Source organism: Cygnus olor, chromosome 3 (genome assembly GCF_009769625.2).
Source record: "Cygnus olor isolate bCygOlo1 chromosome 3, bCygOlo1.pri.v2, whole genome shotgun sequence".
Lineage (NCBI taxonomy): Eukaryota > Metazoa > Chordata > Aves > Anseriformes > Anatidae > Cygnus > Cygnus olor.
Genome location: NC_049171.1, coordinates 54,975,098 through 54,988,346, shown reverse-complemented (window position 1 = coordinate 54,988,346; position 13,249 = coordinate 54,975,098). Strand labels below are relative to the sequence as shown.

The 13,249-nt window shown below is 40.7% G+C and overlaps 1 protein-coding gene and 1 long non-coding RNA gene across 3 annotated transcripts in view; one reads left to right on the top strand and one right to left on the bottom strand.

The window, feature by feature from the left end:
• Window positions 1-7,266, top strand: part of LOC121067685 — a 26,589-nt gene extending 19,323 nt beyond the window's left edge. The window contains exon 4 of the long non-coding RNA XR_005818385.1: window positions 6,949-7,266. This is a non-coding gene — a long non-coding RNA (uncharacterized LOC121067685). The remainder of the gene's footprint in view (window positions 1-6,948) is intronic.
• Window positions 1-13,249, bottom strand: part of SMPDL3A (sphingomyelin phosphodiesterase acid like 3A) — a 15,906-nt gene extending 2,657 nt beyond the window's left edge. Inside the window, exons 1-7 of one of the 2 annotated variants that reach the window (XM_040552488.1) lie at window positions 13,086-13,249; window positions 11,090-11,303; window positions 10,409-10,553; window positions 7,278-7,374; window positions 4,371-4,549; window positions 2,962-3,142; window positions 918-1,042 (exon numbers count right to left, since the gene is read on the bottom strand). In XM_040552488.1, the coding sequence (XP_040408422.1) occupies window positions 918-1,042; window positions 2,962-3,142; window positions 4,371-4,549; window positions 7,278-7,374; window positions 10,409-10,553; window positions 11,090-11,303; window positions 13,086-13,200 (1,056 nt within the window). In that variant the 5' untranslated portion in view covers window positions 13,201-13,249. Of the gene's footprint in view, window positions 1-917; window positions 1,043-2,961; window positions 3,143-4,370; window positions 4,550-7,277; window positions 7,375-10,408; window positions 10,554-11,089; window positions 11,304-12,510; window positions 12,870-13,085 lie in introns of those variants that run through there. The other variant, XM_040552490.1, reaches the window with a different exon arrangement.

Sequence of the window (13,249 nt, the reverse complement as noted above, 5' to 3'; positions counted from 1 at the left end):
CCTGTCCAAACTGTAAACCAAACTCCACTATGCTCGTGTCTGGCTTGGGTCTGGGGCAAAAGGGTGAAATCCAGAACTCTTCTCTGTGGACACTGCTTGAAGGGCAGAATGGACAGAAAAAGAACAGCCCAGGGAGAATTCAGAGGAAAGGGAGAGATGGAGATACAGAAATGAAAGCTGCACAGGAAAGAAGCAGACAACATTAGCACAGATCTCCAGAGGGAAACCCCAGTCTCAGTCAAGCCACAGGATGTGTTGTCACTGAACTCGGCAAGGTCAAGATTTTACTTTGAATTACTGAGAGAATGTCTGAGTTACTCAGAGCCAAAATCACCAAACAGGATTCATTATATCTCCAAAAAAAATAAAGACTACAGAAGTATTCTAAGTTTTCTCCTTTAAAAAGTCTTTATAATTTCCTATTAAAAGTATAAACCCTATATAGGAAGCTGCATGATTATGAAAGGCATCACATGGCTAGAAGTGTGATTTTCTTCATCTGCTCTTCTATACCCTGTAGAAGTACTTCGTGCCTCCCAAAGCTCAGGCAATCACCAGCAAACAACACTGGTATGTAAACAAACTAATAATAACTGGCATGAACCTTCTTCACCATTGCAGAGCTGAACTCCCTGCAATCAGTTTCAGGATTATGCCCAGAAAAATTCCGACCATCTTTGATTCTACATCGTAGGAATGTTCAGAGAACAGGAAACACTGGGTAGTCTTGCAGCCAGACAGACTGACCAAGTTCTCTTTCAGATTTCATCTTCTTTGCCCAAGAAGAAAAATAACAGTAAGCACCAAAGTTCCACCGATTACCAGAATACTACAAAGGCTGACATCTCACTGTAATTTTTAGTGACAGTGTATTTAAATATTTAAGTCCTAAACAATGCTTTAAAAGCCTTACTTACCAGCAAGCTATAATCGAGAAGATCGTATTGATAGAATCTGACACCTGGGTTATTGGACTCCATTTGCCATACATTCTTCACTGGGGTTACAGCAGGTGCCACAAACAAGGAATTTACTGGCTTTTCTGCAGGAAAAGGGAGCGGAGGAAACAGTTACCTTTCAATCATTTCTTTCTCAAACATATTTTTATGGAGAACCAACACAACAAGAACTAGAGTGAGAAGCTTAGGTACATCAGCAATTTTTTACCCTGGATTAGTTACACCACTATGAATTCCTTTATTTCCATTCAATGGACCAAAATCTGTGTACCCACATTCCACTGCTTATCATTTATCTATACTGGAGGCTTCACACCAGTTCAACTATCCAAGTGCTAAATGGTCTTGCCTGCAGGTAAGGCCTCTGTACTTTGTATATTTCTACTGAAGAAATATCCAGAACTTTGAGTACCTTTCCTCATGCTACACTTTACATGTTGCATTATGTATTTGTTCTTCGTGTATTTATAATGTCATTAGAAACACCAGGGTATCATAAACTGACTCTGACTTCACTCACCTAGACTAGCCCAGAATCTAGTTAGTAAACACTGATCTTTACAGTAACTGAAACATGAGGACATACAAAAGTTTTAATAGGCAGAATATGCAGGTAAGAGTATTGAGAGGTTCTCTGTGTAACAAAAGAAACCCTAACCATTCCTTTCTCCAACAACATCATGGTGGTGAAATCACAATGCGAGTCTCCACAAATGACAAGAAGCTTTTAAAGCCTAGAAATCAGTAAATACTTCCAGAAGAGATAACACTGAGCTCTGTATCTCAGTATGCTGATGTTGGCTATAGTATTATATTTATCTTGAATTCTCTGAAATTCTGTCAAAAAGAAAAATGACATAAAGAGAAGACAGCCTAAAACTGTACAGATAAACACAAACTGTACCACGCTACTTGAAATTTCACTGTTTGTATTTTGTCAAAATATGCAAAATTATTAAAATACTCTGGAAGCAGTTACTTGCACATGGAAACTGTAATGAGAATGCATCAAGTTCTGTCTATTCTCAGTGAAATTTGCAGTAGAGGTGATGATTTTATGCACAAATGGGACAAGGTACAAAAACATGCATGTATAAGACTGTTCTGAAAACCATTTGAACGTATTAAAGGCCATTTCTTTCACTTGGGTTGGATTGATTTTTACTGGACATTAATTCCATGTTAACGGTATGCAAGAAGGTAAGTCATTTAAAACTCTGGTACCCCAGTCCGCATTTTGGGCATTGCTTTTATGAGTTCACATAAAAACAAACACAGATAAGGAGCCAATTAATATTGGAATATTTTGTGTAAACCAAAGCAGTAGACTCCTCACTATGCTGTAGACACAAGTATTTAACTAGCTACTTGTTAGAGATCTTCTGATAGAGATGTAAGAGTGCTTCATACAGAAATATCCACACTTAAAATTAAGGGATTTCAAAGCAATAAACAAACTTTCAAACCTGGGTGCTTTTCTTGAAGGGAAATTAGCTGCTCTAAGAGGTGCAACAAGCAGAGACTTTCATTCCCCTGCCTCCTGCTTACCCCTATCTTAATTAACTTTGAAGCAGCAGGGAACTCAGCAGAGAGGCACAGTAATGATGCAGGAAACACAAGAACACAGAGCATGTCTAGTTGGCCTGAGAACATTCCCTTTGACACATTACACAATAGCAACTGGCTAGTACAATTTGCCCGTGTCACTGAGAAAGTGGAGAGGAAAGAGTAGAAATTCTTGTCTAGGCATGAGCATTCATTAAAAATATAGGAAGCCTACAGAGTCTCTTCAAACTTCAGAAAAAAGTCTGTCTTGCAAGGTTTTCTTTGGAAAAAATCTGCGAGTGTGTGAGGCTTGAACTTTTGTAGATAAATAGCAGAATTTCACAATTTCATTTTTCAGTTATTTACAACACAGACTGATGGGTAACACCATGTAAGAAAACATTAATTTGCTTTTAATCAAAAAGGAAAAGATGAAGGATTCAATGAGCATCATTACCTTCTTCATCCAGGAGGACCATGATACTATCTCTATGTGTGTGGCCAAAAAACTGCCCAGCAATAACACTACTGTATTTGCGAAAAATCTTCACTAGTCTCTCATTGTAATACTCCCTGATAGCCGTAGTATTCCTTGCATATGGCAAGTATCCTACTGGTACATGTCCTATTATATACACCTAAGAAATTAGATAGAGAAAACACAATTAGCATCTTCCCTTGAAACTGATAGTTTTAGCTTTAACTTAGAAAAGGTTAACACAATTTTATGCTGATGCTATCTTTGAAATGGCATTCTGAAAGCCAGAAATCACAGCAGTTTTATTGTACAAAATACAATGAATAAGTATGTTTAAATTTATAATGAGAAAAATAGTTTTTTCTTAGTGCATTCTTGAAGAAAGTTCTGCTAACTCTCTGCATGATTTTAGGGCAAAGAAAAATGTGTTCAATTGTTTCAAATGAAAATGTAAGTTAACTAGGGCAAGACTTATGATTTGGCACCTCAAGGGAATAGCAAAAAAGTTTTGTGTTAGAATATTATAGGGAATGGTCAGATATTCAGCATAAACATAGAAGAACTAATTACAATCTTTCTGTAAGTCTGTTGTTTAGACTGAGACTGGCTTCCAACGGAACAAGAAAGGGAAAGATCTCCTTTCCCCCCACTATAATATAATATTTAAAAAGACAACAACTGTTAACATGTTTCAAACTAAACACTTTTCCTGGTCAGCTGATGATCCAATCCCCACACCAATCAATAAACGTGAGCAACAAGTTATAACCCCACTTCAAAACTGAGTATTATTAGGCAATTTATTATTATTATAGCACTCAAATTGAAGCTTGGCTAAGTTTTGTGGTTGTCAAAATCTTTTCTAATATCTAATTTTCATACTCATAATTACATAACAATGTAAATGAAATACACTAACTTTTGTCTTAGACCATGGGTGCACATTTTAAAATTGAAGGCTTAGAGTAAAAAGATTCAGAAACAAAAGTTAAAGTATTTTCCTTCTGACTCCTATGGCATTTTACATTAGAAGTGAGAAAAGGTATTTTACTGCATTATTTGAGAAAGAGTATTCAATTATTGTATTAATTGTTGTAGTATGTACATAATGTGCATATTCAATAAAGAATTATTAATACAAATGAAACTGTGATTTTTTTCCATCTCTTTGATAACATTAATATTATTCTAAAATCGTATTTATATCACAGAATCATCTAGGTTGGAAGAGACCTCCAAGATCATCTAGTCCAACCTCTGACCTAACACTAACAAGTCCTCCACTAAACCATATCACTAAGCTCTAAATCTAAACTTTTCTTCTTAGTTTCTTCTTTTCTTCAAAGTTTAAACTAATAATGCCAATGGGTTCTGTTCACAACCCCTACCTTTTCCTGTTTTTGTGAAGACGCTTCCAATATTCCCTCCAGCCAGGCCAACTGGTTGGCTGGGTCTGTGATATTCACAGTCACGCTATTTGGGCTGTAATATAAGTTTGTGTTCAAACTGATTATCCTGAGTGGTTGAGAGCCAACGCTTGATTCAAACAGCTGTGTGTAGAAGCCACCTGTGAAAGTAAGACCAACATTATCTGAAAAAAGAAAGGCTTCAAAGCACAACTTTAGAATCAAAGTACAGACCAACAACATATTGTCTTCTTTCTAATAAAATAGGATGTGTTTTATCAAGCTATGTATCACCTGATCACAACAGAACATCTTAAGAATCTGTTTTCAGGAACATTTTAGTAGGAAAAGTTGACACTGAATATTTTATGAATTCTTGCCTGTAATTGCCTTTGTTTTTGTTTCCATATGCAATTATCCAATTCACACACAAAAAGTGCCCGTAACATTTCTACCACAGAGATGTAGTAATTGTTAGAAGTATACATTTCTTAAAATACTGCAAACACATAGGTTTGTCCAGGAACTAACTGTTTGAGTTTAGTAGCCTTGTACTTTGAAACTCATTTAGCTTTAGACTAGGACATAATTAAGAGCATGTCATACAGAACTTCAATGGGTGCAATTTCATAGTTCATGGACTTCACTGAAGCCGTGACAATAGAACTGTAACAATATACTTTAACGTAAGATCTGCTCCTTTGAGTTTTATTTTCCTATTAGAATTCCTACTTCCATTCTTACCCAGATGTCCTTCTTAATCAGGACACAAAACACAAATTAAAATTCCAAATCCCTAATGTCTGGAAATTGGGTTGAATTTTTCAGTCTTTTGCTAAAAAGAAAAATCATAATTAGCATATCCTTACCTTCCTAGTTTAGTAAGTTGGATACAAACATGATGTAATTAACAATACAATCACCAAGACTAGGTACTACTATAGTCTGAAGAAATATATGCCTATTCCATACAGTAATAAAAACAGAAACACCATGTCATCAATTTCTGTACAACCAAATTTAACTCTTCCTGTGCATCATACATCTTTTTTTAGAAATGTACTTTTTGTGAGGTCCTGAAGGCAATAAGATACTTTATGAGTATTGGTAAAAAGCCAATAAAACTGTCCATGTTACAAGAAGCAGTAATGACTATTGCAAAGGAGAACAAAAGTACCCTGAAGATAAGCATTGATATTCAAAAAGCTAAGTAACTTCTTCCAGAAGAAGCATTTTTCTTCCAGAAGAAGCATTACTGTTAAGCTGCCATCCATCATATTTGATAAGTAGACGCCTTTCACTAGACGACAGTCTAGTGAAGTTCCCACTGGCTGGAAGAGGGGAAAAATAAGCCTGTTTAAAAAAAAAAAAAAAAAAAAAAAAAAAGAAAGGAAGACCCGGGGAACTACAGGCCAGTCAGTCTCACCTCTGTGCGTGGCAATGCGGGACAATGCCAAGCACAAATACAGGCTCGGCACAGAATGGATTGAGAGCAGCCCTGAGGAGAAGGGGACCTGGGGGTGCTGAATGATGAGAAACACAACATGCACCAGCAATGTGTGCTTACAGCCCAGAAAGCCAACCATATCCGGGGCTGCATCAAAAGAAGCGTGGCCAGCAGATCAAGGGAAGTGATCTTCCCTTTCTACTCTGCTCTTGTGAGACCCCACCTGGAGCACTGCATTCAGCTCTGGGGCCCCCAGTACAAGAAGGACATGGACCTATTAGCACAAGTCCAGAGGAGGGCCAGAGAGATAACCAAAGGGCTGTAGCACCTCTCCTATCATAGAATCATAGAATCATTCCGGTTGGAAAAGGCCTCCAAGATCATCAAGCCCAACCTTTAACCTAGTACTGAAGTCCACCACTAAACCATGCTACTAAGTTCTCAATCTGCACGTTTCTTGAAGACCTCCAGGTCTGGCGATTCAACCACTTCCCTGGGCAACGTATTGCAATGCCACACAACTCTTTCCATAAAGAAATTTACCCTAATACCCAACCTAAACTTCCCCTGGTGCAACTTGAGGCCATTTCCCCTCACCTTGTCTCCTGGTGCTTGAGAGAAGAGCCTGATCCCCACCTCGCTATGACCTGTACAATTAAGGTAATTGTACAGCGCGATAAGGTCTCCCCTGAGACTCCTTTTCTCTAGAGGCTAAACAACCCCAGTTCCCTCAGCCACTCCTCCTAAGACCTGTTTTCTAGACCCCTCATCAGCTTCGTTGCCCTTCTCTGGACAAGCTCCAGCACCCCCATGTCCTTCTTGAAGTAAGGGGTCCAAAACTGAACACAGTACTTGAGGTGTGGCCTCACCAGAGACGAGAACAGAGGGACAACGAGGGGAGAGACAGAGTGCAGAGGGACAACTAAGAGGACAGGTTGAGGGAGTTGGGGTTGCTCAGCCTGGCGAAGAAAAGGCTCCGGGGAGACCTTATAGTGGCCTTCCAGTGCCTAAAGGGGGCCTACAGGAAAGCTGGGGAGGGACTCTTTGTCAGGGAGTGTGGTGATAGGACATGGGGTAATGGCTTTAAACTAAAGGAGGGGAGATTTTGATCAGATGTAAAGACAAAATTCTTCACTTAGAGGATGGTGAGGCCTTGGCACAGGTTGCCCAGAGAAGCTGTGGATGCCCCATTCCTGGAAGTGTTCAAGACCAGGCTGGATGGGGCTTTGGGCAACCTGGTCTGGTGGGAGGTGTCCCTGCCCTTGGCAGGGAGGTTGGAACTGGGTGGTCTTTAAGGTGCCTTCCAACTCAAACCATTCTGTGATTCTAGATCATCCACTGTAACAATTCATTCTGTGAGAAAGCTAAACAAAGGGAACAAATCTATAGGATCATTAGTTCTCTAAGCCCTAGCTTTATGATGTATTACTGACATACTTTACCTCTTCTGAAGGTACTGATTGCTTCAACAGTTAGCCAAGGCTTCCAGAAATCTGCTACAGCATTGTAAACTTCACTGGTGGTTACAGGAAGCTGATCCTGTGAGACAGCAGAACTTGCCTAAGTCTTATCATTCAGACACACATACAAAAAAAAAAATTAATTTATCATCCCACCTGATTTCTCCCATAATACATAAGTGTAACTAGTAATCACCAGGTAGCACATCAGAAAGCAACAAAACTTCTCACCATGCAGTATTGCTGATCAGGAAAAAAAATCCCAATCTTAGAACTGACAGCATTAACAATGTTAATGCATTATTAAACTAATGCCAGAAATATTTCAAGACTTAGGAGCACAGCTAAGTAGAAAACCATACATCCTGCAAAATTATAAACCAAAGATTCACAGTCTACCTTCTAAAAATACAGTCTCTTGGAGGAGAAGCTTGAACCCAAGTTTCTTATATAGCAGGTGAATTTTTCACACAACTTGGGATACATAGCTCCCCGAAATTCCACTAAAGCCCTCAGAAATATTTCAATGCGATTAATCAATATTTCCACGATATCCTGTAGTTCTGATTTAAAATGTAAAAGAAAAGTTTTGTCAATGTTTTCATACACCAGCTCTAATAAGGACTGCAGCACTTTTCAGTCCGAGCCAAGCAATGCCCAAGTGCCACAGCCTGATTAGAGCCATGCTCCCATCTCACCCTGACAGGGAGATTCCAGTTTGTCCTTGCCTTTCCTAAAATACCTGCTTTGATCTTTAATGCTAGGAAAAAAAAATCAGAGGTCAAAAAATAGGAACACTATTACAGTGCATGTTTTCTTAAACACAGAATTTGACCTTTTCAAGATCTTTGAAACTAAACTTACTTTATTAGAGGCTTAGGCACTAAGTCTCCGTCTAGAAGTAGTGCAATCAGTAGTCTGTTCAGACATTTGTTGCTTGTAATGCACAGATATTGGTTACTAAGAAAGCTTTGAGTCATACCAGTTCAGCCAGAGTTAAGTCACTGAGACACAGCAAAGTCTGATCTCAGATAAGAGGCCATGTTATGGACTGAAGGTGGTTTGGTCTTGGGCTCTAAAAGGCAAATCAGTGTTCAGTGAACATTTGGATCAGACAGCAGTTAAGGCATTTGTTGTAAGCAGGGTCAAGAATGTGAAACAAAGTAAGACTATGCAGAAAGACCAAGGTCACAGTAAAAAAGTCTAAAAGGTATCCCAGTGGTTGATTAACCTGAGTAGTATTTTTAATAGGCTCTGCAAGAAAAATCATCCAAGACCGTGAAATCATTATGATGGATAGGTCAGAACGCAATAGAAAGCAATAAAATTATTTGGCGCATAGTAAGCAAACAGCCTCCACAGCTGTGGAGGAACAGTGTGTAGGCCTCTGGAACAGCCTACGGAGTGTGGCTTGCTCCACATTACTTCCAGTCTATGGTACGTATTGCCAAGCACGTCCGCAAGAAAAATAAAAATGTCTTCAAGAGCAAAAAAATCCAACAACCTCATAGTGGGGAATTTCTGGTCCCATGGTCTTTTTCCAACAGTAACAGAAAAGTATGCCAGTTCTGTGCATTAGTGGAGTCTGCCATTTCGAAGCAAAGCACCACAAAAATACTCGTGTGGTTTTGGACACAAAACTGCAACAGTTACTTCAATAGGCAGCCTGCTTCAAAACGCTATTTGCTGTCCAGCTGCCCCTGCTGACCATCTTTTTTCTACCTTCAAACTTAATTTCACAAACAAAACTCATATTTGTCAAAAAAGTGTCACTACATTCAAATGTCAGTGTCTGCCATGTGGACTTGTATCTTTCTTTGTTTATGGGGTTACTGTATACAGCTTTTTTCCTTTATACCTCAGGAGACTGCTGAATGACAACTATTCTCTGCTAACTTTTGTTTTTTAATTAAAATGAAAATAATACAACGAGTTAAATTTCATCTGAGGTGGTATTTACCAAATCATCTTTGGTGAACTACCCTTGTTTCCTGTGAGTGCACATGACAAGCTCAAGCTATACGAAAAGCTTAAGACCACAAAACTCTCCAGTCCCAGCTTGGTCTGGGCACTCACAGCTCCAAGCTATGCTACTTGCTTAGCTCTGATTTTCCTTCTCACGTTGCACTCTTCCCTCTCCAATACTCCCTGATTTAGGGATCACTAATTACAGGCAATCATACTACTATACCAAAGTCATCTACCATACCACATATCCCACGATAGGCCTAAATAACACAGAAGGCTGGAACAAAAGCCTTTATCAAATTGTTTTAGTTGACCTGCTCAACATCCCTTCCGATCCCCTCAGATCCAATGACAGAATTTGTTTCTCAGTCCTGTGCGCTGCCAGATCACCTTGCAATATGCTTTAAAGGACAAATGAAGCAACTGTTTATTTTTGTGCTATGCCAAGAAAAATATTCACAGATCACTGACTGTAAAGAAGCACTGTCCTCAGCTGCAATGGCCCACATATCCAGTAAATAGTTAATGGGAATATTTCTAAATTTTGAATAAGGAAAGAAAGAAAGACACATTTTAGTAGTAGTGGCAAAACTATGGGAACATTACAAAAATTATTCCATCAGTGTGACAAAAACAAACAAACAAACAAACAGAAAAACCATTAATGTCCACAGGTAGACTTCCAGTTGGTCTTTCAGCACGCCTTGAACTTTACCACATGCTGCCAGATGCACTAAGGATGTTATCTCTGTTATGTTAAACTATTGTACACACACCTGACTTACACATATGTAAGGCTTACATAGCATGAAAAAGTGTGTATTGACACACTGATGAGACCTGGTGGTTCTAAGTCACAAGGAGAGGAATGGTTAACAGTAAATTTGCATCACCTCAGACAATGTACAGATTTTACCTGACACCAATATTTGGTTGGGTAACTTAACACATAGAAATGTACTTTGTATTTTTGATTGGAATTATTTATTTATCATTTGAAATGCTAATTGGAGAACCCTGAGATACTGTTTCCAGAATAACATTTATACAAATTTCACTGTTATTTTTTTTTCCCCGCACTTGCCCTCTGAGGAGTTAGAAACACACTCAACATGATACCTAAAAAAATTTTGTATTTGTTTTACCTGTGGCCAGTAATCATGATTTCCCAAGGCTGGGAAAACCTGAAGATCTGGAAAAAAACTACGAATTGTAGAACTCATATTGCCAATGATGTTAATGACGAGCTTTGTCGAGAGTTCTTTCACTGGAACATGAGGAGGGCTATCTCTGAAAAAAGAGAAGGTTTTATTAACAAAGAGTTTAAGATTAGAAGTCATAAGCTATAATATAGCTTGATTCTAGATACATCTTACAGAACCCACTACCTAATATATTGCCAAAGGACATCTAAAAAGATATCCACTTTATATTTAATGACCTTAAGACAAAAATACAGTGCCTCCCATGATAATCCATTCCAGTCAGTTTTCCTCTGACCTTTCCTTTTGCTTTCATTTTTCTACTTTCCACCCTCCCCGCAGCACGTTTATTAACTTGCACTAATAAAGTCATGTGGCACATGTCACAGTGAACAGTCCAACAATACCCACAAATGGTTACAGAGATCAAAATCTCTTCCTGAGGCCTTATATACTCAATCTTCCACTTATTAGCTACTCAGACAAGTGGAGACTCTTTAAAAGTAGCATTTGTGAGATACTAAACTGAGGATGTGTTGGTGTGAATATAAACTTGTGAATTACTGCACTATATGCCTATCCAGCTGTTAAAAGCTTTAACTGTAGAGTGACTTAAACACTTACCCAGTCCAAATCATGAATGAAGCCTGCTGCTTTGAATCCTTCATGAATGTAAATGCTGACAAAATAAGTTGATACGGAGAATCACACAAAAAGTCTCCAAAAGGTCCTGGGTTAGAGGCATTGGCTCCTTTGGAAGAAGAACAAACTTTGGTGCGATCAGGGGTAATGTGGTAAGTTGGATCTAAATGCAGATCAGATACATGCCAGAACTGTCCTGTTTACAGAAAATAAAGATTAAAGAAAATGCATTATTTCTCACCAGGCTTCTAAGAATCCCATTCCTTATATAGCCTGGGAAAAAAAAAAATAATTAGCTGAATCTAAAGTTGAACAGGAATCCCTGACATTGACTTCAAAAAAGTGCAAGTATTTTACTTAAAAAATATATAATAGTTCTGTGACTTTCTGATTACAACTTGCAAATGTGAACTGGATACACATGGATAACCCCATGTTTGCTCCATTTTTTTCTACTGCTGTTCCTCTTTGAAGTTTTGTAAAGGAGAATGAATTTAACAAATTGCTGATTATCCTGCCTGATAAGTGTGCATGAGTGGTGCATTCCTGATAAGACTACTTCACACAGTCTGCTTAGAAAAACTGAAAACAGAAGCAGAGGCATAGGTTTCAACAATTCAGCAGAAAAAAAAAATGGAGGTTGGTAGGGGCTGGAATATGGAGCTCCTTTTCATTTACAGCAATCTGGAAACTGAAGAGCAGAGGAGGTGATAGAGGGACTTCTCCATTCTACCACCTGAAAAGAAAGGGAGTAACAATTTTAATTATTTTTCTACACCTTCCCTGGCTGGAGGCTGCTATAAAAGATAATGGTCTAGAAGGAAAGGCAAGAAACAGCATGTGTGCGGATTTCAAAGCGCTTCTCCCTAGCAGCCACAGCAGCAAAAAGACTGGGCTTCTTACCAAAGAGAGGTGTGTCAGCCTTAAATACTGAGTATTTTCTAGGCTGACACATTCTTAGTCACTTGTCACTTAGCACTGCTCAGGAAAAAAAACAAACAAACTCAAGAGCACGGGAATATATTGAACAAGATGAATTAAGCTTGTATGAGACTAGCAGCCTTCAAGTTCCATGTAAAACATGAGCAATTTCTCTCTGTCAGTTTCAAAGCATTTGGAAAAGGCAAGTCTATCCGCGGCACTGGTTGTGAAACCGGGACAGATATAAATTGATTTTCGCAAAGTCACATGCTCGCTCAGCAACAGAGCAGGCAACACACAGCTCGACCTTGCGGAGCTTTATTTCAGGAAGCAAAGCCCAGCAGCAACCTTTCAGATCTACAATGCTACGCCTTCTGCGAGCACAAGACGCGGAAACGCCTGAACAATGCTGCACGCTTGGTTTGAGACGTCTGTGCTCACAGGGACGGCAAATCCCGTGCAAACAATGTCAGAGCACTCACCTGTGGCTGTTACTGTGCCGGAAATCAGGCCAGGCAAAGCAGGCTGCTGGCTGACAGCACAGACACAGCACTCGTGTTTGCAAGGCATGCTCCAGGGCACCGCACGGCGGGCAGGGCACGGCTCACCTTACCTGACACCGGCTGGAGCGCGGCATACCCTGCCGACTGCCTGGAGACCCTGGTTAACCCCCACCTACCTAAACAGCACTGCATTCAGTTAGCTAAAAGTTACAGCTAGCTGGGACGTAAACCGGCAGCAGCCTATATTTGGGTAAAAACACGCAGGGAGGCGCCAGACGGGACTTGCCCCTCGAGCCGGGGTACGCTGCGGGTTATGGGACTCGCAGCCAAGGCAGCCGGCCCTGCCGGGGGTAGCAGAGGAGCCCCGGGGCTGGCAGGGGACCCCCGAGGCTGGAGGGGGCCCGGGAGGCTGGCGGGGCCCTCCCCTCCCGGGGCCCCCCTCGGCCGGGCGGGCACCGCGGGCCGCCGCTGCCCCCTCGCCCGCCGCCCCTCCGCGGGGCCGGGCCCCCGCCAGCCCCCGCTCTGCTACGGGGCCTGTCGGCGGCCTCACTCACCCAGAGCCGAGCGGGGCCCCGGGCCGGCCGGCGCTGCCTCGGCCGCTCGCAGCAAGGAGTAGAGCAGCGCCAGGCCGAGGGCCAGGCGGGCGGCGCGTCCCCCCGGCGGCTCCATGTTGGCGGTGCCGGGAGGGCCCTGCCCGCCGACGGCTGCTCGCGGGACC